The sequence below is a fragment of the Rhineura floridana genome, chromosome 3, assembly GCF_030035675.1.
Source record: "Rhineura floridana isolate rRhiFlo1 chromosome 3, rRhiFlo1.hap2, whole genome shotgun sequence".
NCBI lineage: Eukaryota > Metazoa > Chordata > Lepidosauria > Squamata > Rhineuridae > Rhineura > Rhineura floridana.
In genome coordinates this window covers 140031062-140058335 of record NC_084482.1, presented here as the reverse complement: position 1 = coordinate 140058335, position 27274 = coordinate 140031062, and the positions used below count along the sequence as shown (strand labels likewise).

Sequence of the window (27274 nt, the reverse complement as noted above, 5' to 3'; positions counted from 1 at the left end):
CTCTCCCCTCGCCCTTCTCTTTCTGTTATCTGAGCCAAAACACAACATGATGAGAAGAAAGTGGTATCTCAGAGGCTGAAAAACAATAAAGAGGAGATGGCGGCATGCAGCTTCAGAAGAGGCAGGTTCTCAGGAAGTGAATGGCATCAACAAAAATAAAAGTGAAAGGTTTCCAAAAGCTTTAAATGTATGCTATAGATCTGCCTCATAGGCACGAGAGGGGAGATGGGACTTCTTTCCTCCTCTCATCTCCATCCCCCACTATTTTTGCTAGTGCGTGTGATGATGGTCAACTCTGTGCTGGGAAGGGAGGAAGGAGGGAGGGGGAGTTTGTAAACAAACACACTTGTGGAATCGTGTATACTCACATGATCACGGCAGGATGGGTGGTAAGTTATGAATTGCATCTCCATTCTGCAAATTTGCATTTGCATTTTCCTAATGAAGAGAAGTGTATAGAACAGGAAAAGAAAGAAATCCAGGATACTTCCAGACTGTCACTATTTTTGGATGTGATTTTTTAAAAAATCACATCACAGCTTTTGATTCAATATCTCTGTCCCACCTTTGGCACAAGCTGGCATTTCTGAATATGGATTGTAAACTGCTTGGGAGAATTCAGGGACCTTATGAGAATTCTAGTCCACATATCAGTTACCTCAAGTGGCGATCTTTCAGATCCTATCATTGTAAATAACGAGTGTGCCATGGATGGCACACTCTTTTATTTAATTTTCATCTCAACGATATGGTGTCCTCTCTGGTCCAGAGTTCTTTCCCCTGGGATAGGAGTATTTCAGTCCTATTATATGCAGATGCTGCTGGTTTTTTGTCACATTCCCAGATGAGGATATGAAGGCTGTTAAGGGCTTTAGGCCTGTATTGTGCAGGGAACTCCTACAGGTAAATTACATCAAAACAAAAAAATCTAGTTTTGGGGAAAAGGAGGAAAATATACTGATGGCAACTGAATAATCAGCAGCTTGACCAAGTCAGTACATACCAATACTTGGCTGTGGCATTCAAAAGCTCAGGATCTTGGTCTGAACACTTGAAAAGTACAGCTTTGACAGCCAATATGACCACAAATGCTATCTTTCATTTTGCAGCTGGTTCAGTGGGAAGATGAGGGCTCATTCAATTGAAGGATGGTGGCTCCTTTATAAGGGTAAACTACCTCCCCAGATGTTATATGGAGCATCTGTGAGGGTCCACTATGACACTGCAGTACTAGATTCAGCACAGCACAAGTTTTTATCCAGAGTGCAGTTATGCTAATGCAGAGTAGTTCAGTGTTCTGAGCTGCATGTGCCAATGTGTGTATTTTACCCTGCATTTAGATCACTGAGGGTTAAGAGTAAAATAAGAAAAGCTGCTTTATTTATAGAAATATATAGTAGATAGGAAAGGCATACCTACTTCTAACTAACTAAATTGGAAGTGAAATGCCCAGACTTGGGTGTTGCCCTCATGGCTCAGGAGAGAGAGAGCAAAGACAGAGATGTCTCCTCTCTCCTCAGACAGGCAAAGAAGAGGTAAACAGGAAGGAGGGTCAGAAGTGAGGTCAGCTTCCCTTAGAATATCAGTTTACAACAGTAGGAAGTTAGGTAGAGATAAGTACAGGTAAAGGTAGGCAAGCCTAGCCAGCTGGAGGACCTGGAATGCAAAATGAAGCCAAACAGGAGTTGTTTTTGCTACATTTCCAATGTGCTAGGAGTCCCTAGATGTACTTCCAAGGCCATCCTACTATTAGAGTTGGCTTGTCGCTCAATGGATATGCTTGTCCAGAAAGCAGCCCTCTTATTTTGGCTCAAGATAGCCTTCCAGCTGACTTCACCTTTGGTTTTATTGGCATGGGGAGGACATGGGGAGGGATTTCTGGGCAGCTAAACCATACTTACTTTGTTTCTATGCAAGGCTTTTCATTAGTCCATTTGGCTGCAAGAGGCTATGCAGGTGCCAAAGAGGAGGTCTTTAGATGACTATGTGACATTGATACCTAGAAGATGATGGCATTTGCAGCTGAATGCCACTCCAACATTATATATAAAGATCTCACTATGCTTCCTGTACAGTTGCCCCTACACCTGTCCTTATGTGCTCACATGAACTGAAATGGCTCTTACCTGAATGCAGACTGAACTCCTTGCAGTTAATGGAGGTGAAGGGACGTTATGGAGCTCAGTATGGTGTGGATAGATTCTGTCCAGCTGGCTATTTTAAGGAAGGGGATATGGTACACGTCTTGACAAAATGTCCCCTGAACTCCAATTTGAGGACTCAATATCTAGAGTCCTTATTAGCCAAGAATAGCAACCCCCTTTAAGTGCAACTCTTTTCTTACTGGCTGGTGCAAATTGTTGCATATCATATAGAACTGCTAAATTTGTTAAACTGGCATTGGGAAATGGGAAATCACTGGAAATTTTTGAAGATCACATATACTAATATATTTTGCCCAGACTCTGTGAGAGTAAATTTAACCAGGTCTTCTTATAGACAGGGCCAGTCCTAAAGGGCGGCGAGGTTGGGCCTTGGCTAAGGTCCCTGTGGCCCAAAGGGGCCCCTGAAGGGCCCCTCTTTAGAGTGGGAGAGTAGCGCTCCCCTTCTGTGACCCATGGCAAAATCATTGCCGCAGATAACACCGCCCACCTGTTCCCTCACTCTACCTACCTTTCCTATATTTTGCGGCTGCGCACATAGCACTGCCCTTAACCAAAATGGTGGCTGAGCTTTCCCTAAGAGGCTGAAGCATCTGCTGCTATCTTGGTTGATGGCAGCCCTGCGTGTGCGTAGCACGCGTGCGTGCCATCAGCCAAAATGGCAGTGGAGGCTTCAGCCCCTTAGGGAAAGCTCAGCTGCCATCTTGGTCTTGCCAAACACAGGACAGAAAGATAGGGGGAGCAAGGGAATGGGCGGGCGGTGCAATCCGCAGCAGCGTGTGCTGGGGCCCGGGCAGGCTGGAGCCTGAGGGCCCTGCCATGCCTGGAGCCAGCCCTACTTATAGAAATGTATTTGTATTCTGTTTGATATTTTTATTATTGTCCCATGATGTTATATTGTTAATGTGTTTTTGTATGTGTATGGCCTGATTGGTCAATAAGCAGTAAAACTGACTGGATGTGATTCAGTCAAATACCAACCAGTTCAGGTTGCACAATTAAAGTTGATTTGGAGCTCTTTTCCAACAAAACTACTTCCCCCCCAAACTGGACTTTTTGTGATAAGGAAAGTAATTGGGGGAAGCCCTGAGATGTCTGGCATAACATTTGCTTGATGCAATCTTGTCTAATTTCCCTGCAAACAAATCAGTATAAATGCTCAATAAACAGGGTTTTTGAAAGCAACCCCAATAAACAAGCAGGACTGTCACAGAGGTTGGGAACAATTTCCCTATTATTATTTTAAATGACAATATTATTGTTATGGATTTGTGGGTTGAGATTGATGATTTCTATGAGTCCCCTTCCAGCCTCTGATTTGGAACCCTGCACCTGGAGGTGGGCTCTGCAGCTGAGAAACCTGCTCTGCTGATCAGATGAGTCTCTTTTGTTAATCTAATAGATTGTCCAGGTGAGCTAATGGGTCTGTCAAGTGCCCATTAACTGGTGAATGGCCCAGGGAGATCCTATTGTTATTGAAACTCTTCCGGAGAGCTCCCCCCCTCCTGGTCTAAGAAAGGCTTGTGTTGCTAGCTGAGGTGGAGGAAAGGCTGAGAACTGGAGACAAGCAGAGAGGCTGGTTCCCTACACCATGGCTTTAGGATGCCTCCTGTAAGTGCAACATTATTTTAAATTACAATAGAGCTTGAGCTGGTCTATGTCAAGAGCATTGCCCCATGAATAGCTATTAAACTGAGTGGAGCTTGCGCCTAAAGAGTGGTTTCAAGATAAGGTTTTCATGTTGAATTCTTCAACACAAATGCCAAGACTGACTGGAGTTTGCTTTTATCTTGTGACATTAATGCTGCAATACTTAACCCCACTTACCTAGAAATATGAATGAATGTACTGCCTTCAAGTCGATTCCGACTTATGGCGACCCTATGAAGAGGGTTTTCATGAGGCTGAGAGGCAGTGACTGGCCCAAGGTCACCCAGTCAGCTTCATGGCTACGTGGGGATTCGAACCCTGCTCTCCCAGGTTGTAGTCCAACACCTTAACCACTACACCACACTGGCTCTCTACCTAGAAATAAGCCCCATTGAATTAAGTGGGGTTTATTTCTGAGTAGACATGGTTAGGATTGTGCTATGAGGCTCTAACTTAGATGAAAGAAATGAATGTTAGTAACAAAGAGAATTTCTTAGATCCACCTGGGCAGAAGTGTTGGCGAGACCTTCAATTCAACAAAACACTTGACAGCATTCCTAATAAAGAGGTGGCCAGTTCTTAAGTGCATGCTTAATGGGATCACATAGGTAGTCTTACTGACGCTAATGTATATGCCAATATTTTCTCCCCTGCTGGATGGTTCATGCAGTTAAGTTTAAGCAATCAAACACGTTTCACAGGAGTGCAGTGAAGCATGTGCTTTAGTTAAGTAAAGGCTTTGCAAAATGCTAATGGTTGAAAGAGAATGAAAAACTCCAGAGAGATCTTAGTTTTATTTCTGCTACAACAGGCACACCAAGCATACAGGTACAATAGAAGCTATAGGACAAAAATAGTGGTAAAATCAGGCAATTCTGTCTGTATTGCTTCCTTTTGAAATTATATGTGAATGTACAAGGGACACTCAGAATGGCCACATCAAAATTCCCCTGATGATCTTGGCTACATTTAACAGTCCACAAGACGCCAATTAAATCGAAGAGCAGATATATGCATTCACTTCCTACCAATTCTATTCTTCACTGACACTTTCCACTTAGCAAAATTAAGTTCTCATTCAAAATAGGCATTTACCACCAATCAAGGGGGGGGGGTTAGACTTGTCATGTTTATGCTACAGTGCTTTTCATGTCATCGTTGTCCAGATGAAAGGCCCATTGCTAGGGGAACTGCAGCAGAAGGTGGAGGAGACTGAATTGCTGACGATGGAGTTGCAGATGTTGGAGACAGAGAGAGTAAGGCTGTCACTGGTGGAAGAAAAGCTCTTGGATGTTTTACAGCTGCTTCAGCAACTTCGGGACCTGGTATGGCAAGAAAATAGGGGGAGGAAGCAGACAGTCTGGACACTGCCCCTCCGTGTCAATGGACAACTTTGTATCTTTTCATACTTTCTCCGTTAGGTGGGCCACAGCCAGTCTCATGTGGAATTTGCTGCAGGAAAGTTCAGCTGCAAGTGGCTGCATTAGAAAAAGGCAGCCAAAACATCCAGATGAATAACTTCCCATCAGAGATATTTAGCCTCTCTCTACTCTCCTAAGAAAGGTTTCGGACAGCCTTTCCCAACCTTTGGTTCCCCACATGTTGTGGGACTACAGTTCCCATAATTCCTGGCCATTGGCCATGCTGGCTGGAGCTGGTGGGAGTTGAAGTCCACCAACGTCTGGGGACCCAACAGTTGGGAAAGGCTGGTTTAGGACTAAGATTGCTTCACATTAGTCTAGAATAATTGTTAATCTGTTCCCCTTTTCAGAACAGCTGATAACCAGGGCTGAATCTACTTGGTATGCATAAATGCACAAGGAAAGCTCATTCTCCACTAGCATCCTTCACACAAACTGATGTGGCATCATGGTTAAAGACTGAACTGTACATCAGGAAGTCCCTGGTTTGAATTTTACCTCTATCATGAACTCCTTAGGTGGCCTTAGGCAAGCCACACTTTCTCTGCTTCAGTCCCCTCCCCACATTTGCAAGATAGGGGATATAATTCTACTCTCCTACTTTAAAAGGTTGTTGTAAGGATTACAACTAGACAATGTATGGGAAGTGTTTTGAACACTTGAAGGTGTTATACAAATGTTTAGAATAAGTGGACCAAACTAGGCATTTGGTGAAGACCCAAGTCTGGGAAGCTGGGCCTCCAGAGAACTTCAAAAAAGGAGAGGAATTATTATGCAGTTTAGATGGAAGAAGCAGTAGACAGGGGAGGAGTTCTTAAATTTCCATCCCACCCTTTTATCCTTGCTCTCCCTTCCTCCCATTGCTATTCTCCCAGTTACTTCAAACACATGTATGGGAATCGTAGCTGGTGACAAGCAACTGAGGAAGAGGAGTGCAGAAAAGAAGAAGTAATTATTGGAGGATTACACATCTTTGATATTTTGCATGGAAATTGGCATTGTGAGAATCGGAACTCCCCTGCCTCCCTGACTTTTAAAAAAGCAATAGCAGTAGCTTCACCATTAGCACTACCCTAGCAGTGTTAGGCCTGATCCAGCATCAATAGTGTACACATTTATGCAGAATGGTGGTTGCAATGGGGAAAAGACTGCTCACTTCCCTATTTTATTCTTTTATATTCCTATATAAAAGTGGGAAATTGGCTCAGGCAGATTGTAGGCAGCTTCCATTCTAGTCAATTTCATTCCTAAAAGATTCCAGAAAGATGGTTAAAACAAAAAAAGACAGAGAGATGTTATTTATGTACTGGAAAGGGGCAGTGCATATACTTAAAGAAAAAGGAAAGTTTAAGAATAACAAAAAACTTTACAAATAAATGTTCCTGCAAGAAAGGGAGCCTTTTAAAAAGCTGGGACAAATGCTCATGTGAATAAATGGATATACACATATCCTTCAATGTACTTGGGGGAGCAAGAAAACTGTAAAAATTGCTCCAGATGTGCCTGTGATAATTTGTATGTAGAAGGTCCCAAGTTCATGCCCTGGCAATGGAGGCTTCCAGTGAATAGCAGTTAGTGGGGAGGGGGGTTTTCGTTGGGGCTTCAGTTGGGGAGGAAAGTGTTAAGTGCCATTGTCCCAAAGACAACTGGGAGCCACAATGAAGCCTACTTACAGTTGCAAAACAGATGTATTTAGCATCTTGCCCAGTTTATCCTTCTCCATGGGCTTCTTTTACATTACTCCTCTGTTTCTTTCAAACTATTTTTGATATGCTAGCACTTAAAGCCTCCTCTAGGATGCACACCTTAATGTGATGAGGGGGTTTGAGAGTGTCAAAGAAGCTGAGAGCAATATTGTCAGGAGTCTAAACCAAGAGGCTAGACTCCTAGCAGGGGCACCCAAGGCGGAATGGTCAAATCTGAGACACCAGACTAAGATGCATCCAGACTCAGAGGAAGGCAATGATAAACCACTTCTGAATACATCTTACCATGAAAACCCTATGAACAGAGTATCCAAAATGCAACACAAGATAGTGCTGAAAGATGAGACCCCCAGGTCAGAAGGCACTCACCAAGCTACTGGGGAAGAACAACGGACAAGTATGAGTAGCGCTGTGACTACTGACACCACTGGGTCAAAGCTGAATAAAAGCCCAGATGCTGATACCCACAGATGCGAAAGGAGAGTCTGGAGTTTTACAACGTACACAAAAGGAACATGGAATGTGAGAAGCATGAACCAGGGAAAGTTAGAAATTGTCAAGCAAGAAATGGAACGCATCAACATTACAATACTTGGCGTGAGTGAATTAAAACGGACGGGAATGGGATATTTTCAATCAGGCAACTACAAAATATTTTATGCAGGAAATGAGAAATTAAGAAGAAATGGGGTTGCTTTAATAGTGAGAAGTAATGTAGCAAAAGCAATTAAGAGGTATAACTCTCAAGGTCTGAGCGAGTGATATCAATGAGATTAAACGGGAAACCTATTAACATAACCATCATCCAAGTCTACGCTCTATGGCAAACACAGAAGAAGAGGAGGAATTGGAGAGATTTTACACAGAAGTGCAGGAAGAAATTGATCACACACCAAAAGATGTTCTGATAATCATAGGGGACTGGAATACAAAAGTAGGGAACAGAGAAGAACTAGGAATTGTGGGGAAATGGGACTTAGAAGATAGAAATGAAGCAGGAGAAAGATTTATTGTATTCTATGAAGCCAATAATTTGTTTCTTGCAAGCACATTTTTTGAGCAACTGAAAAGACCTGTACACATGGACATCACCAAATGGTCAACATAGGAATCAAATTGATTATATAACTGGTAGCAAAAAATGGAGAAGTTCCATACTTTCTGCAAAAATAAGACGAGTAGCAGACTGGGTACAGATCATGAACTGGTCATATCGAAAATCAGAGTAAAGCTAAAGAACAACACCACAGTAATCATAATGCCAAAATACAATTTAAATAACATCCCAGAAGAATATAAAAATCAAATAAGGAACAGATTTGAGGCTTTAAACATAGTTGATAGAGAACCAAAAGAACTGGGGATTGAAGTCAGAGACATTATCAGGGAAGAATGCAAAACAACAATTGTTGTTATGTGCCTTCAAGTCAGTCACGACTTATGGTGACCCTATGAATCAGTGACCTCCAAGAGCATCTGTCGTGAACCGCCCTGTTCAGATCTTGTAAGTTTAGGTCTGTGACTTCCTTTATGGAATCAATCCATCTCTTGTTTGGCCTTCCTCTTTTTCTACTCCCTTCTGTTTTTCCCAGCATTATTGTCTTTTCTAGTGAATCATGGCTTCTCATTATGTGTCCAAAGTATGATAACCTCAGTTTCATCATTTTAGCTTCTAGTGACAGTTCCGGTTTAATTTGTTCTAACACCCAATTATTTGTCTTTTTCACAGTCCGTGGTATGCACAAAGCTCTCCTCCAACAGCACATTTCAAATGAGTTGATTTTTCTCTTATCCGCTTGTTTCACTGTCCAACTTTCACATCCATACATAGAGATTGGGAATACCATGGTCTGAATGATCCTGACTTTGGTGTTCAGTGATACATCTTTGCATTTGAGGACCTTTTCTAGTTCTTGTTCTGTTAAATAGAGAAAAAGACCTCAATGGATGACTGAAGAAACTCTTAAAATGGTTAAAGAAAGAAGGAAAGCAAAAGCAGAGCTTGGAAGATCACTTTTAAAAAGTAATAAATTACAGTTACAACTACATGACCCAAAAAAGTAGTAATTACCGTTACAATAATAATTGCTCTGAAAGTAACTGATTACTTTTTCTCAAAAGTAATCACTGCAATTACATTTCAGTTACTTCTTTAAAAAAACGCCTACAAGGTGCTGGACTTGGCTGCTGCACATCTAAGTAGCCTAAAACAACATTAAAAATAAACACACACATACAGAGGTAGTAGAATAATTCTTTTTATCCATAAGATAGCAATGGTGGTCTCTCCCCTGGTAAGGGAGGTGGGGAGGGAGGCAGAGGCCACCACTCAGATCTTTGCCTGTTACATCAAGTGCAACCTCCCCATTCAGCCAGCAAGCATAATCTCTCTCACTTAACCATCTCCTGGACCCTGCCCTGCCACCAACTAAGGGACACTCACCCAAGCAAACATTTTTTTTGCTTGGTGGTGGAGGCCACTTTGTGTGACTGACACACACACACACACACACTCACACTCACTCACTCACTCACTCACTCACTCACTCACTCACTCACTCACTCACTCACTCACTCACTCACTCACTCACTCACTCACTCACTCACTCACTCACTCACTCACTCACTCACTCACTCACTCTGTCATCTTTCACCTCCATAGTTCTTTATTTCCATTCTTCTTCTGCCTCCTTCTCCTCCTTTATCCATGATCTTGCCCTCCGGCTCCTTTTTCCCTCCACTCCATTCTTCACCACCACCATCCATTTCTTTAAACAATTGTTTTCTCCACTCCACCCCGGCTCACTCTCCACCTCATCCCTTGTTGTCTCCTAACCACCCACAGGGCATGAGGGAAGAGTGACGCTGCACAGAAGCCCAGTTTGAGGCACATTATTTTCATCCACATATCAGAGGAGCAGAAGAGTTCCCCTGCTCCCCCCCCCAGGTAATGTCCAAAAGTAATGCTGGAAACATTACAGTTACTCCACAAAAGCAATAAAATTACTCCTAGTTCTATTACAATCAAAATGTAAAGGAATTACCGCTTGTTCCTCAAAAAAGTAATGAATTCCAAGCTCTGAGCAAAAGCAAAAGGAGACAGAAACACGATCAGAACCCTAAATGCAATAATACAGCAACTAGTATGTAAGAACAAAGAGAACTATTACAATAGTTATTGTATAGAAATAGAAGAGGACAACAAAAAAGGTAGAACAAGAGCCCTATTCCAAAAGATTTGAGAAATTAAAGGGAAATTTAAACCAAGAGTAGAGATGTTGAATAATCAATAGGGGAGCACACTGACCGAGATGAAATAAAAGGAAGATGAAATCAATACACTGAAGAATTATATAAAAGAGATGCAAGGATGGCACATTCATTCACGGAGAAACCATATGATGAACAACTAGAAATTTTAGAATGTGAGGTGAAAGCTGCTCTTAAAATACTTGGAAGAAGCAAATCTCCAGCAAGAGATGGCATACCAATAGAGTTACTGAGACTGAATCTGTCCAAATTTTAAAAAAAATTGTCAACAAATATGGAAAACTAAACAATGGCCCACAGACTGGAAGAGTTCAACATATATTCCAATTCCAAAGAAAGGGGATCCCAAAGAATGCAGTAATTATCGAATGATTCCCTTAATATCCCATGCAAGTAAAGTAAGGCTCAAGATTCTACAACAAAAGCTCTTACCATATATAGAGCGAGAAATGCCAGATATCCAAGCTGGATTTAGAAGAGATCATATTGCAAACATAGGTTGGATAATGGAATGGACCAAGGAATTTCAGAAGGAAATCACCCTATGCTTTATAGATTGCAGCAAAGCGTTTGATTGTGTGGATCACAAAGAACTATGGAATGCTTTAAAAGAAATGAGGGTGCCACAGCATCTGATTGTCCTGATGCTCAACCTATACTCTGGACAAGAGAATATGGAGAAACCGATTGGTTCCCCATCGGAAAGGGTGTGGGACAGGGGTGTATTTTATCATCCGTTTGTCTAATCTATATGCAGAAGATATCATACGGAAAGCAAGATTGGACCAAGATGCAGGAAGTGTGAAAATTGGAGGGAGAAATATCAATAATTTAAGACAGGCAGACAATACCATACCAGAAACCAGTCATGATTTGAAACAAATGCTGTTGAAAGTTATAGAGGAAAGCAGAAAAGCAGGACTATAGCTGAACATCAAGAAGACTAAAGTAATGACAACAGAAGATCTAAGTAACTTTAAAGTTGACAATGAGGACATTGAACTTGTCAAGGATTATCAATACTTTGGCGCAGTCATTAACCAAAATGGAGACAATGGTCAAGAAATCAGAAGAAGGCCAGGACTGGGGAGGGCAGCTATGAGAGAACTAGAAAAGGTCCTCAAATGCAAAGATGTATCACTGAACACTAAAATCAGGATCATTCAGACCATGGTATTCCCGATCTCTATGTATGGATATGAGATTTGGACAGTGAAAAAAGCAGATAAGAGAAAAATCAACTCATTTGAAATGTGCTGTTGGAGGAGAGGTTTGCAGATACCATGGACTGTGAAAAAGACAAATAATTGGGTGTTAGAACAAATCAAACCAGAACTATCATTAGAAGCTAAAATGATGAAATTGAGGTCATCATACTTTGGACACATAATGAGAAGACATGATTCACTAGAAAAGACAATAATGCTGGGGAAAACAGAAGGGAGTAGAAAAAGAGGAAGGCCAAACAAGAGATGGATTGATTCCATAAAGGAAGCCACAGACCTGAATTTACAAGATCTGAACAGGGTGGTTCATGACAGATGCTCTTGGGGGTCACCGATTCATAGGGTCGCCATAAGTCGTGATTGACTTGAAGGCACATAACAACAAAGGACTTAAAATTCACCCCATGGCTATGTTTAGTGTCGGTGATTTACTGACTTGCTGTAACAAGAAAATTTATTTTATCTCTGCTTCCATGAGAGTATTGCCCTTCTCCGACTGAAACAATTCCACCTCAATAAGTGAAATGAAAAACAATCTAAATAACCTAATTTATTTCGGGGGAGAGCCATGACTTGAGGGTAGAGCATATGCATTGCATGCAGAAGGTTCCTGGTTCAGTCTCCAGCATCTCCAGCTGAGGCTTGGAAAGACTCCTGTCTGAAGGCCTGCAGAGCTACTATCAGTCAGTGTTGACAATACACTAAGTAGACTAATGGTCTGGCTAGATCAGTGATTCTCAAACGGTGCGCCCAGGCACACTGGTGCGCCCTAAGAGGTGGCTAGGTGTTCCTCAAATATTATGAAAGTATATTTTAAAAATGAGAAGAAACCCATTTGTATAGGGTAAGTAATAGTTTTCTATAGTTTAAGTTATTTTTACTCATAGTTTAAAATATATTAATATATTTTTAATTTTGTACATGAAGTGTGCCAGAAAATTTTTATATGTTTTACAGTGCGCCGCGAACCAAAAAAGTTTGAGAACCACTGGTCTAGATAAAAGGCAGCATTCTACATTCACATTTAAAAAAAAAAAATCTACCCCACTTTTAAGTCTAAAATGGAATCTTAAATTATCTTACAATTAAAATCATCTCGCAATGTAACAAGACACTAAACTAAAAATGTGAAAAAAGAATGACTGAAGCATCAATTCCAGTAAAACTTCATCTTAAGCAATATTGAGTTAGCAAACAAAACACATGTCCAGGGCTTCAGTCTTATGCCCATTTACCTGGGAGTAAGCTCTATGAGGAACTATTTTCTGAATAGACATGTAGAGGATTGTGTAGCTCCTTTTCTAAAAGCTTAAATACTGATTCCATGGCTAATACTTCAGTGCTTCCAAGTATTGCTTTAAGGCTTTAGCACTACCCTCCCCCTGACACAAAACTGATTTTATCACAGATTATAAAGATATTTTTTATTTTAAAAAGACTGCTGTACATGTACAATAGTGTCACTAATCCCCTAAGAAGTTCCACATGAATACCGTCAACATCTGATGAAACCTCTGAAGCCAGAGAGGGGGCTGAACAAGGCCTTCATAGGGAAAAGAGCGTTCAGCCAGTGCCCTGCACAGCTTGGTTTCCTTTCCTGATGCCTGTTCGTTTTCTACATTTTTCAGACATGACTCAAGGCATCATATGAACAATTGAAAATACATAAAACAATACTATTAGTATTGCACCATTATAACACACCCTCAGTTATTTAAAAGCAGTAACAATTATTTAAAGGATTTCATTTATTTCCTTTTAAAATATATTTATATGCTGCCTTTCTGCCCCACAGCAGGCCTCCAGAGTGGCTTGCAATAAAATAAACTTAAGAAACAAAAAATATTAAACAGGTTTAAAAGCTAGGTTCTATAAAATCTACTTGTTGCATCAAATATCACTTTGCATTTTTAAAAATAAGGTCCTCACTGGCAAAATTCCATCAGAAGAGGACTCATGGATCTTTGCAAGGAAGCTGTTTTAGAGTGTGTTGCCACCACAAACAATGCCGTAGCAGTAGGGTAATGGCAGATTTAAAACTGCAGGGTCCTTTCATGATAGTCACAGCCACATACCCTTCCTCCCCTATTTTTGCTGCTCAGTTAAGAATGAGAAACCCTTATTAATGCCTTCTTCCACAACAACAGGCGTCCCTAGGACCCAACCAGAATGAAAGGGCAGTGTGGTAGCTACTGAAAAGTGTGTTCTCTGTGGCTGGCTCACCTCCTTTCACTCTGGCTCCAATCAGCAGGAAAAGACAAGGAAGCATGATAGAAGACTCTTCTCAGTGGCTAACACACACCCCTTTCATACTGATTGGCTTTTAGGATGTTGGAGACATAGGGACCCTGATGGGACCCTGCTTCCAAAAACCCAAGGGGACTAAGACACCCCCCAAGACCTCAGACGACTACACCCCTGGTCATACCCCATGTGCAGTCAGATGGAATTTCCCTAAAAGAAGGTACACTCCCAGATTAGAGAGTCAGGAAAGGGATGAATGGTTGGAGGCACTCCTTCTGGTCTGCTGGGCCTCGGCCCTTTCCTTATAGCCAAAATCATAATTCTGGTGGTGGCTCACTACAGGGGGCAGCTATGCACAAAGCTGGGCTCCCTGGTTCTAACCATGGGGCTCTGGCATGCTTAAGACCCTTTGGGGTTTAAGAGCAGCCACAGCTAACTCATTCCATTGATTTTAACATGTTTTAAGTGCAGCTGGATTGGGGCCATGGCCAAATAATGTAAGGAAAGCATGAGGAGTCTATTAAAATCCAAAAATACATCCTCTTTCCTTTCTAGCCTATTTAGAAGTGGTATCTGTGATCATTCTATAATAAACAGATTGTTGGTTAGAAAATATTTCCAAGCTGACCCATGCTATAGGGACCAGCTCTTTATTACTAACAAACCAATCAATACAATAAGTAATCAGATTATTTTAGTTTCCCCTATTAGCATATCAAACATATAACAAGTTGCACAAATATTTTATATAAACCAAGATATTATGGGTAGATCATTTTAAAAAGTTACTTTCGTTCCTTGTTGGTAGGGGCTGGAGTGACGATGACTGAGAACCAAGATATCAGATATTTCAAAACCATTTGAATACGTACAAACAGCAAATTGATCGGCACTGGATCTGGAACTAGAGTTCATTCCTCTTGTGTTTCTTATATACATGCAAAGCTCTTGCTTCTTGTGAATGACTAGATCTGATGGTTGCTTTATCCTGCTTAAAATATGCCTGGATTCTGCTGAAAGGCTCTCCGGAATAAGTGTAGCATTTTTCCATTATGTTAACTCACTACCCTTCTTGGCAGAGCTTTCATGTCCTCAGTATGCGTTTTGGATCAATAACAATCCCATGAAGGATATGCTATTAAAGTGCCAGGACTGATTATGATTGGCAGAAACCACTGCTGCATTCTGTGTCAGAGTTCTGACATGTCCCTCACTGACCAGCAGTCTTGTTGAAAATCATCCCAGCTTAGCAGACAATCCATCAAGCAGTGTGCCACACCATTTTGAGAACAGTGCTGTGAGCTTTGTGTGCTACCATATATTGTAGCTCAAGATGGTGCTAAAATCCATCAATGAATATGATGACTTAGAGCACCCTGGGAAAATTATTAAGAATGCCTCATATTGTTAGGGATCTAAGGATCTGTATGGCAATACACTTGCAAGCATCTTGGTAGGCTTCTGTTCTCTAACATAAAACTGAGTGGTACTGTCATAACCCTGACAGAGACCAGCCACATTTCTTGCCTTCATTAATGGGTAGAAATATCTGAACACATGAGGAGCTAGGAGTTTTCTAGGCCCAGAAATCAAAGCTGCCTTTGAAGAGACTTCTTCATCTAGCAAAATTTCTTTTCCCCATGATGTCTCATCCTTGCTTCTGTGCCTCTTAGCAGCTATTGTGCTTATGGGTTGTCCCCAATGCTAGTCATATTCAAAGTAGGCCCACTGAAATGAATGAGCATGACTACCTTAGGTCCATTAATTTCAATGGGTCTACTCTGAGTCAAACTTAGTTAGCTACAACCCCATGTCGCATGCATTTTTTCTCTTCTGGGTCTCTGCCAAAATAATACAGTTTGATCACATCTGTTTAAGTCCTGTTCATATATCCATCCACCATGGAAAAGAAAAGGCAATGGGATCACATACGGAGCCTGTTTACATTTCCACTGCAAGTATTATATGCAGTGTCGTAGACCATGCTCTAATGTGTGCAAAATCTACGTGCTGGGGTCATGTGTGAACTGGACTCATGTCTTATTTTCTGTTGTATAAAACTTCATGAAATGCTAGCTACCTGCTTATGTGACCTTTAGGTCTTTCTCCAACTATTTCTCTGAATCCCTTCTTTATGCCTACCCTCTTCCTGCTTGCATTCTTCACTGTTTATGCATATGCATCCAGTTTGCCTTTACATCAGTGCATAGGTACTACTTCTGAAATTGCACTCTCTCATATTTTTCTCTTGGTCAAATCATGCCAACAAGTAAAAGGATGCCAAAATTAAATCCCATTTATGCCAGTTTATTGTTAGCCATATTTTGCTTTTTATAAGGAAAGACAAGGTATACATGTTTTAAACAAATATTTTAAAAATTGATCCAAGATAACAGAATGAGGTGCCCTCCTGTTAGAAGTAGCACTGTGAGTTTTCTTTTTTGTTTAGCAAGCAATTCTTAATGCGCTTTCTATCTAGATGCATATAAGCCTTTGTTGACGCTAAATATTATTTTGTGTTTTAAAGAACATATCTAAACGCGCCTTGGGGAGAATCTTACTAAGCACTTTGGAATCCTGCTGTGACCCAGAATATGGTAAGAAAGTAAAGCCATGCCTAGCCATTAGGTGTCACTGTCCATAAAGAGGCTGCCTAGAGCAGCAATTTGAAGAGGAACATGATTTTGCTATTGCAGTGGATGGAAGAGACTTTCCATTCCAGCACCATCCTGGAACATGCTTCTGATGCTCAGAAACGGCAAGGGATAAAGCAGGTATGGGAAAGCAGCGTCACTCCAGATGTTGGACTCCAACCTCCATCATACCCTGCCAGCGTGACTAGTGGTCAGGAACTGTGGGAGCTGGAGTCCAACAACATCTGGAGGGCAATAGTTCCCCTGGGACCAAAAGAAAAAAGAAAACTTGGTGCTCTTAGGATAGATCATGGATAGGTCCAAGTCAGCAAAGTCATCTGGGCAGATGAGGATAAGCAAGGATTTCCATGAGCCCAGGTGTTGGTCAAAGGACAGCAGCCCACAAACTGTCCTCTCATAAGTGGGCAAGGAAAGGGATGGGCAGTTAGTGGGATTGATGTAGGAGGGCAAAGGAGGAAGGGAAGGCACCACTTACATTTTACGTATAGTGTCAAAATATCTAATGTTGGCCTGACATAAACACAGGATCTGGGAGATATGTTTTTATAATTTGCCACTTTGATGAAAAATAAATGTCAGTTTCAAAAGTAAAATAAACATTACCATGGTTTGAGAGAGGGTAAAATGTTATGGGAAGACCTCTATAAAATATAAGGTCTTTCCATCTTTGAAATTACGTGGAAATAGAAATATGCCTCATAACTAGATTCTGCCCTTAACATGAACTTTGTGCATTACTGGAGACATATCCTTCTCACTCACTTACTGTAAGCTTCATCCAAACACACATTCAACCTATTCTTTTTCAGTGGAATTGTACAGTGAAACACACTCTCTAGTCCAGGGGCTTCCAAATTGTGGTCTGTGGGTCCCCAGTGATCCACAGGCTTCATTCAGCTGATCCATGGCATGTCTGTGTTAATTATTCATCTTAACTTTTAATTGTATTGTTATGGCTTTTCTTTCTTTCTTACATTGTATTTTATTGTATTGCAATTTGAATTCTATACAATACTTCCCATATAAGAAATGAAAGAATAAAAACACAATTAAGAATCTTTCAGCAGCATGTAGCATAGCACATTACAATGGATACAGAAGAATCATGAAGCAAGCTGCCAAGACCCTCCGCAGTTTTCAAGTGGAGTGGGTTGGGGGGGGCGTTTGGGAACCACTGCTGCAGTCTAATTGTTCTACCACTTTCTCCATTGTGTAAGGCTTCTTTTCTCCCTACAGAGGAAAGCAGCATCTTTTTGTAAGGGAAGTGGGTCAGACCTTCTCTGCAGCAACCTTTCATGTTCGCACAAAGCCTACATTTGCTGAGTCTTCTCCTCAAGCTGTAGCCCCGCTGTGCAGGAGCTATTGTCATAAGAACCTTCATGACCTGAATTGATTACTTTGTTCCTAATTGCAAAGCTTTTGTATTTGCCTCCTTCAGGGGAACAGGCATGTTAATAACTGGTCAGCTTGCATAGAAAGGCAGAGCTTTTCACAGGGCAAGATGGGTTGGAGAAGAGATGAAAATATATGAGATTCTGACTGAACATTTAGACTGAATAATCTAAATGTAAGTAATGTTTCCATGAAGACATACCAAATGTTTTTGGTTTTCATTGTATCTTTGCCCCTCTTAGAAGTACTTGCATGGATTGTTGTGCATCTGGATACATGCAACCAGTGTGGTTTTGTGTTTTTTGTGTGTGATGGTACTTACCACTACCGTCACTTCTTTCTTTCATTTTTTTTTTTGCTGCCTAAGGCAGACCTTTTGTCCTGGCACCCACAGCACTTTTATCAAGATATGAGTAAGGTACCTAATTTTTTACCAAAACAAAAAAACACTGCTTGCAACCTTTCAGTCTGAGTTCTTCAACATATGGCAAATAAACTAAGGATGGGCCAAAATCCCCTCCCTCCAATTTTCTGAAAGTGAACTCTCCCTATGAAAGTGGGGCCTCATTTTCTGCTGCTTTCTTAGGGTGGGGATGGGGATCAGCCATGGAAAAGAAATTTGTCTTGACATTTTCAAGAGGGTTGCCTTACCTAACTGCATCTTGCCAGGACATTCAGCCTGCAGGAAGCTGTAGAGGAGCCTTGCACCGCTTCCTACTGACCACATTTCCCAGAGTGCCTTAGGAGCAACACAGTAGGGGTATTCACACGTTACTCTGTACCCAGGTACAAGCCCCCTGTACCTGGGTACAGCTGCTCATGAGAAAGAGTGTACACTTGGTGATTTCAAAAATCACATGTACGTGTACAGGCCTCCTGAAAAAAGCCCTCTTCTACTCACGTCGTGATTCTCCCTGCATGCTGTATCCGAGGAGCTGATCGTGAGCAATCAGTTTCTCCCCGGGGACAGCTTGAGCCTTCCTTTTAGCAGCAGCAGCAGCAGCCAATCAGAAGTGGGCTGAAGGAAACGTCAGTTGCTGGAGCCATGGAGCGGGGAAAAAAGAGTAAAACTAAAATAGAGGCAAGGGAAGGGAGACCAGCCTGAAGCAATGAATGAGCTTGAGGGAAGGAAAGAGGCAGAAAACGGGGGGGGGGGGCTTTGAAGGACTCACTGCAATTTTTAAAAGGTCTACTCAGAAGTAAGTCCCATTGAGTGCAATGCTTCTGTGTGCTGGCAATGAGTGAGTTTGAGGAAAGGACAGAGGGGAAAAATGGAGAGGAGAGAGCTTTGCAGGATTCACATTTGAATTTTAAAAATGTCTACTCAGAAGTAAATCCCACTGAGTTCAGTGGGGCTTACTCCCAGGTAAGTGGAGTGGAGCTTGTTTGTGCTAGCAATGTTCTTGAGGGAAGGAAGGAGGGAAAATGTCTACTCAGAAGTAAATCACACTGAGTTCAATGGGGTTTACTCACAGGTAAGTGGAGTTAGAATTGCCTAAAAAAAAGCAAGTGTTCTGCCAGAGAAGCTAGAACTAGGCAAGGACTGTTTGCATTGTTAAAGTACAATCCTAACCCCATACCTACTCTAAAGTAAATTCCATTCAGTTTGGTGGGACTTACTCTCAGGTAAGAAGCATTAGGATTCCAGCCTCTTAAAATAAACAGTTGGGGGGGCAGAGAAAGGGAGGGGAGTTTGCCTCTGTGTCTGCTCACAGTCCAGTGCAGTCTCAGCCATGTTTACTCAGAAGTAAGTTCCACTGAGTTTAATGGGGTTTACTCCTGATGTGAATGTGAATATAGAATTACAGCCTTTAACTTCTAAATTCAGTCCTTTCCTTTAAATACTAGGTGATTTATCAATAAATATTATAATTGATAATGTCTGTTAAATGTTCTATGTGTCATCACGTGACTCTTATTGTTGCTTGTTACGAGTAGTACACCTACTATTCAGGATAGTGCCACAAATAGATTCCAAAACTTGCTCCAACCCCCCTGTGCAGGTAATGAATAATAGCTGCTATCACAACTGCAATAATAAAATAACTTAATGGCTAGGTAACACATTGCTCAGAAATGATAGTTATCAATAAATAATAGAAATTTTGGGTAATAGCTATCCCTTGTATCTTAACAACATAATCCCAAGCAGGTTTATCAAAAGTAACTTTCACAGTTCAATGGAGCTTACTCTCAAGTAATTGTGCAAAGGATTGTAGCCTTAACCTTATTTAATGCCTTATTTCCTTTACGTCTCAACTTTCTTGCAAAGAGCTCAGTGTGGAATACGTAGTCCTGCACCTCTCAAATATATCCTCAGAACAGCCCTATGAGGTAGTTTAGGCTAAGAAGGTGATTAGCCCAGAAGTCACCCAGTGAGTTTCATGGCTGAATGAGGGTTTGAATCCAGGTCTCCCAGGCCCTAGCCCAGTACTCTTATCACTACACCACACTGGCTTTTGCAGAACTTGTACACTACAGTACCTCTATAAATCCAATATAAATTACCCACTATACTTCTCTTCCTTGGTCTTTTAAAACCTATTGAAATCAATGGTAAGATAAATTCTGTTGTGTGCTTTCTATTTCCTCTTAAAGGTCAAGAAGAGAAATTTAGCCAAGACTCTTCCAATAATTTGATGACATGGGTCAGCAGTGATACGGGGGGGGGAGAGAGAATGGCAGTGGCACAGAGATGGCAAGGTTGGGGGTACTTTGGTGGAATGCAGGACAAGCTTGCAGGTGTGTGCCCACGTGCTGCAGGATGGTGGTGCCACCAGCCCTGAACTTGCAGGCACCTTGTCTCATTCAGTGAGTGGCAATGTTGCCATTACTGAGAGAGCACTGCTATTGCAGAGTCAGGGATCCACCCTGCGTTTTACTAGAACCTCAAGAACCACCAACTGCAGCCAGCTGCAAAAGACATACGTCTAGTATGAAAGAACATGGTGTCTGAGAAGCTGCTGAGCACAGGGTTATCAGAACTGAGATGAGCTCACAGTCTTTCCACACATAGATCTATTCCTGCTTTCCATAAGTATTCTTAATTTCAGTTCTCAAATTTCAAAACGGATGTGTGTCCTTTTGTTGCTATTGTTAAACAACTGGAAGCCAGAAGTGCTTGCCAATTAACTACAAATCTCCCAGGGATCTACCAATAGATTACAGTCTATCTTCTGGCCATCCCTGCACTAAATCATTTGTATGGGCACAGACCTACCTTGCAGGGTTGTTGTAGCATGGTTCAAAGGAGTGCTTGCAAGAATGAAACTACAATAGCAGAGGTAAGACTCTTCAAAACATTGCCAAAGGTGGCATTCTCAAAAAAGCAATGTCACCTTTCTACTGAGTATCCAGAAATTGAGAAGAAAAAAATTGTGGATTTGCTCATCTCTCTGCAGCTCTTAACTTCTGTGTCAAGTGTCGTGCATCAAACGTAGACACACCTGATGGTCAAACACATGTTAATGGCTGCCTCCATTAGAAACTGCTGTCAGGTGTAGCTGCATCACATGGTTTTATGGTAACACAAACCTGCCTTGTAGGCTTCTAATGTTTTGATTATTTATTTATTTATTTATTTATTTGATTTATATCCTGTCCTTCCAGCAGGAGCCCAGGGTGGTAAATACTCTATGGTTCGGATGGTTAGACTAGATCAGGATCTAATACTCTAGATCAGGATGGTTAGACTTCAGGTTTTTTGTATTGATTTTTTAATTATTATTATTACAAAACCCCAAGATCCACCAACCAGAGCAAGCCACAAAATATATGCACTTAGAATTAAATAATTCTTAGCCCAGGAATTTGTTCGGAGTTCCAAAATTGAACTGAGCTCACAGTATTTCCACACAAAAATCCACTCAGATTACCCCCCACTTTCTTCATTTCAGCAGTATAATGGTGGGATGGTCATTTTCTTGTTTTCATTGTGAAACAGGAGTCTGAAATCCTCACTGATCTTCTGTGAGTCATCCTGAGATACACCGATACATTTTGATCTATGTTCTGCCCACCCTTTATTTAAAGTGCTATCCAAAAGCTAAATATTATGACATAGATCAGTGGTTCCCAACCTGGGTGTGTGTGAAGTAATCTGGAAGGGGCTGCGAACAGTAAAGAATTTAATTATTATTTTTTAAAAGTCTTCACTCCCTGGACGCTGTCTGCTCCCCACTGCCGCTGCAGATGACACCTCCTCCTTGCTCCAAATGAGAAGGGAGGAGTTTTGCTGAAGTGCTAGAGCATCTTCCAGGCGCACCAAAGGCAGGCATCTGCCTCTAAAATACATGGCAGACACCAAAGGAGGCTGAGGTGCAGCTACCAGAAAGAAAAGGGAATTACTACCACTGACTGCCGTCTCCTCACACTACCACTGCTGATGACGTCCTTACTCAGAACGAGAGGGCTTTTGTGAAGCAAAAAGAAGCAAGGCTGCAAGGAAAGGCCGCTTTCCCCCTTCCTTCCTGGCAGCCAAGCTGCCTTCCTGGAGGGAGGAGGTCACAGGGGACAGAGTATGTTACAGTGGGAGCAGTAGGCTGGAAAGCCCAACTGATAAATAATTTTCCCCACATTTATATTTTGAGTGTAGTTTTGTGTATTAAAACGCATGATATCCACAAGAAAGAATCAGGTGTACCATGTTGGAAGAATAGTTTCAGTTCATAATCTTTTAAGCAGCTTGTTTTTGTCGCAGCCCCCTCAAAATATTTTCATATATAAATATTCAATATATTTAGGTCTGCACTTTCACACATTTATCTATGAGTAAGTCCTATTGATCTCTATAGGACTGTATAGACATGTATAGGATTGTTCCATGAAAGCCTACATCAAAACCCATACATACTCTAATAACAGGCAATGAAAAATGCAATATTTTAATAACTATAATTATGATAGTTACAGGTTAGTATTTTCTTTTTAAAAGTTGGTGTTTTGATTTTAAAAACTTAAGAATCTGCAGGAAAAATGAAAAGAGTAAAACTACATTCCTGTTTCTGCCAACACTCTTTCTATTGAATGCACCCCTTGACAAGAAACAGTTTCAGGAAGTATAACAGACCCAGCATGCCTTGCCTTGTTGCCAGTAAAAGGGAATTGCTTCAATGGCGCATTTAATAAGTGTCATTGAAGCCATTTTCTTTCCCTGGCAGCAAATGTGTATATAAGAGACTGTACACTCATTGAATGTTACATGTGAATAACTACGAGTGTACAGCCCAGCTACTTGTCTACCCAGGTACACAGACTGTACACTCGTTGACTATTACGTGTGAACAGGGCCAGTGTGACATGGCATGGTGGGGCTCCCACAGCATTCTTGGAAGTACACATGGTGGGAAGCTGCCGAGAGAGCCTTGCACCACTATGAGCAGTCCAGGGCTACTTTTTTTTAAGCTAAAAAAGAAAAGAAAAAAGGTAAATCCTTGGCTACCTCATAAGGTTAACAAGTAATGTGACAATATTCTCTTGAAAATGTTGGAAGATTTTCTCCACATTATCTGTTTGGGAAGGTTTTATTTTGCCCTCTCCCAGCAAATGGTCTAAAAAGACATTTTCAGTACAGCCCTAAAATAAACACTATCCATTAATTCCCTTGAACTACCTGTGAATGGGCTCAGGAATTCTACAGTACAGTAATACCTCAGTTAACAAAGTGGATGCATTCTTGGACTTTACTTCTTTAACAGAAACTTTGGTACCAGAGGGTTAGAATAACATGGAATAGGGATAGGTGCCTACATCTGTTCATAGATGGTGGGGGCAGCTTCAACAGCGGCTTTAAAGGGTGCCCCTCCTTCTCTTCCCCTGAATCATATTGGATCCTTCCCTCCCCAGCCCTGGGAGAAAGCAAGAGATCCCTTTAATGCAAAGCAAACACACAGGCTTGTACAGTTTCATCCTAGCAAAGGAAAGGCACAGGCTTATCAGTTCACTGATAGCCAAGCAGACACAGTCTGATCAATTTCACCTTAAAGCAAAGGCAGAAGCAAAGCTGGTCAGGTTCACCTTTTTAAAAGCCTTCATTAAAAGGACCTTCATTGTTGGGATTCGTTAACTGAGGTATTACTGTACTATATTTATGATAAACAATGAATACTATTAGAAGGAGCACCTACAGAAGGTGGCATTCTTTTTGCCCAAGAAACTCAGCTCAGTATTCAAGGCTGCTGTGCATGCATGTAATTATTTTGTAGCAGTGCTGCCAGAACAAGAAGTGCCAATGGAGGCTTCCTTCCTGTGATGTCTAGGAATTGGGGAGGGGTTTTTTCATTGGGACTGCAGTGGGGGAGGAAACTGTTTAATCCCCATGTGCCATGGCCCCAATGACAATTGGGGCCACCATAGAGTTGAAATAAGAGATACAACCTTGAAAATGATGCATTTAGCATCATGTTCACTTGTTTACCCAACAGCTCCACGCTCATCTTCTACATTGCTCCTCTGTTTCTTTCAAACTATTTTGGATGTGCCACTACTTCAAAGAAACCTCATGGCTATTTTCAGTGTAGATGATTTCAGAAGACTTGCTATAACCAGAAAAATGGTTTTATCTCTGCTTCCCATGTGTGTGTTACCCTTCTCAGATTGAAAAAAAAAGTGACTTAATTCCACCTCAATGGGTGAAACAAGAAATAAATCTAAGTTACCTAGGTATAATTTACGTTGGGGGAGAACCATGAGAGCAGAAGGTCCTTGGTTCAGTCTCTAGCATCTCCAGATGAGTCTGGGAAAGACTCCTGTTTGAAGCCCTGCAGAGCTGCTTCCAGTCAGTGTTCACAATCCACTAGATGGACCAATGATCTTACTTGGTATAAGGCAGCTTCCCATGTTTGCATGTACCAGTATGACACTGGTAAGATCATCTTGGTGCTCTTGTTTTTTAAAGATGTAAAACTTCTTTGCGGGGAATAAATAATTTGATGTCACCGCAATAAAGGTAACACTAGGCTGTAGTCGTAGAGCACCTAATGGGAAGTAAGCCTCATTGAACTGGGCGGTCTCATAGGAACAAAGCTAATGAAGAAAATTAAAATAATGCTGAATAAACCAACATAAAATTGTGCTGTAAAGCTACATGAAAAAAGAGTGGCTTCGAGGGAATGGAAATAGTTATGCCTGCCTGAGTCTGAAAGGAAATGTCCTTACCAGAGTTAAAGTCCCCACTCAGCCATGAAGCTCACTGGGTGACCTTGGCCCAGTTACTGTCTCTCAGGCTAGCCTACCTCACAGAATTGTTGTGTGGAGACAGGGAGAACAATTGAACTCCTTGGAGGAAAGGTGAGATATAAATGCAATAAATAAATAAATGTTAAAAAAAGCTGAACCATTATTTATAGACTTCCATTACTTAATGAGATAAGATTAGCTGCTGACTCCAGCTGTGTGAAAAACACTGCATTCAAAAATGGGGGGGGGGGATAGCCTGGCTGTTCTCTAATTTCCAGCATTCCAGTGTTACGCGCTTTTACTTTGCTTAGGATGTTTGGCTTACAAGCATAAATGTCAAGGAATCATATAAAAGAAGGGGCTAGTTAGATTCTTAATAATAATAATAATAAAATAAAATTTTATTTGTTAGTCGCCCATCTGTCTGACTTAACAGACACTCTGGGCAACTTACACAATATAAAATACAATTTAAAACATATTCATACAACAGTCACCATATTAAACAACAATATATCTAAACCACCCGTTAGTAATACAACATAATAGCCTAACCCACCCCAGAAATCCCGTAGGCCTGCCTGAATAACAAGGTCTTTAAGGCTCGACGAAAAGCCATCAGGGAGGAGGCATGTCGAAGGTCAAAAGGAAGCAAGTTCCAGAGGGTGGGGGCCACGACCGAGAAGGCCCTCTCTCTGGTCCGCACCAGCCTAGCTGTTTTCACTGGTGGGACCGAGAGAAGGTCTTGTGAGGCTGATCTTGTTTGGCGGCATATTTGGTGATACTGGAGGCGTTCCTTCAGATAAACTGGGCCAAAACCGTTTAGGGTTTTAAAGGTTAATACCAACACCTTGAATTGGGCCCGGTATACAACTGTCAACCAGTGTAGCTCCATCAACACTGGGGTGACATGATCCCGGCGACGGCTTTGCTTTATTAAGCGTGCCGCCGCATTCTGTACCAGCTGCAATTTCCGGACCGTCTTCAAGGGTAACCCCACGTAGAGCGCATTACAGTAGTCTAATCGAGAGGAGACCAGGGCATGTATCACTCGTGGAAGCAGATGTATAGGAAGGTAGGGTCGCAGCCTCTGTACCAGATGAAGTTGGTACCAGGCTGCCCGACTTACTGCAGATACCTGGGGCTCCATGCACAATTGAGAGTCCAAAATGACCCCCAGGCTGCGGACCTGGTCCTTTAGGGGCAATCTCACCCCATTAAACACCAGGTCAAAGTTTCCCAACCTTCCCTTATCCCCCACCAGTAACACCTCGGTCTTGTCGGGGTTCAGCTTCAGCCTGTTCTCTCCCATCCATCCACTTACGGACTCCAGGCAATTGGACAAGGTTTCCACAGCCAACTCTGGTGAGGATTTAAACGAGAGATAGAGCTGCGTGTCATCCGTATACTGGTGACACTGCAGCCCAAAACTCCTGATGATAGCTCCCAGCGGTTTCATATAAATGTTGAATAGCATGGGGGCGAGGATAGAGCCCTGTGGCACACTACAATTAAGGGGCCAAGGGTCTGAAACCTCATCCCCCAACGCTACTCGTTGATATCTGTTGGACAGATAGGAACGGAACCACTGTAAAACAGTGCCTCCCATTCCCAATCCATTCCCAATCCAGTTAGATTCTTATCCTGACTCCAATATGAACACATGTTTAAAATGGAATTTATGTATATTTATATTGTACATTTTCTAGTTTTGTATTTTATCTTGTACTTGTGTATCCAAAAATGGCAGCCCAGTGGCACAGTCTTCCCTCTCTCTCCCTCCCTCCCTGCTAATGTTTGGCACATTTGCACATGGAATTTCACCATTCCCGCCCCACTTCATTGGCTGGTGGAAGTGAGAAAATGCACAATACGATGATGTCACAACGTGTGTCATTGTGCTTATACATTATGGAGTGGAAGGAGGCGATACTTTACCCGAGGCTGCTGTTTTTGTCAACAGTCCCATATTGACCTCACAACACAGGTCCATCCTTATTTGGGTGATGCACGTCTTCCTTTACTCCCTCCCCCATTTGTTTGTTTTTTTAAGATAGAATTATCTGTGCCTAGGGATGGAAGGATCTGTCAGTTTCAGTTTTCTTGTCTCATTTTTCCAATCTTAAATTCAATTCTCTGCATTTCTGCAGCAATTCACTATTTTTTTAATTTAAAAAATCCTCACAAAAATTCGTTAGCATTTTAATGCAGATTTCTCCCGATAAACACATTTAGTATGCAGCTTTGACCAATGTACACATACAATGTACATACAATGTACACAATTGCAAGCAATGTTTCCTAATATAATGCAATTTTGCATGTTATTTTCACTAATATATTCATGTTATGCACACTTTCCCCCAATATATG

At 41.6% G+C, this 27274-nt stretch overlaps 1 protein-coding gene across 3 annotated transcripts in view; it reads left to right on the top strand.

Moving 5' to 3' along the window:
• Positions 1 to 27274, top strand: part of EFCC1 (EF-hand and coiled-coil domain containing 1) — a 128372-nt gene that overhangs the window by 99120 nt on the left and 1978 nt on the right. Inside the window, exons 6-7 of one of the 3 annotated variants that reach the window (XR_009761475.1) lie at positions 16207 to 16276; positions 17772 to 17900. The exons of 1 other annotated variant lie outside the window; for it this stretch is intronic. Coding sequence is in view for 1 of the 2 variants with exons in the window: in XM_061618146.1 (XP_061474130.1) it covers positions 16207 to 16276 (70 nt within the window). In the remaining variant the exon portion in view is untranslated. The remainder of the gene's footprint in view (positions 1 to 16206; positions 16277 to 17771; positions 17901 to 27274) is intronic. One more of the 3 variants, XM_061618146.1, reaches the window with a different exon arrangement.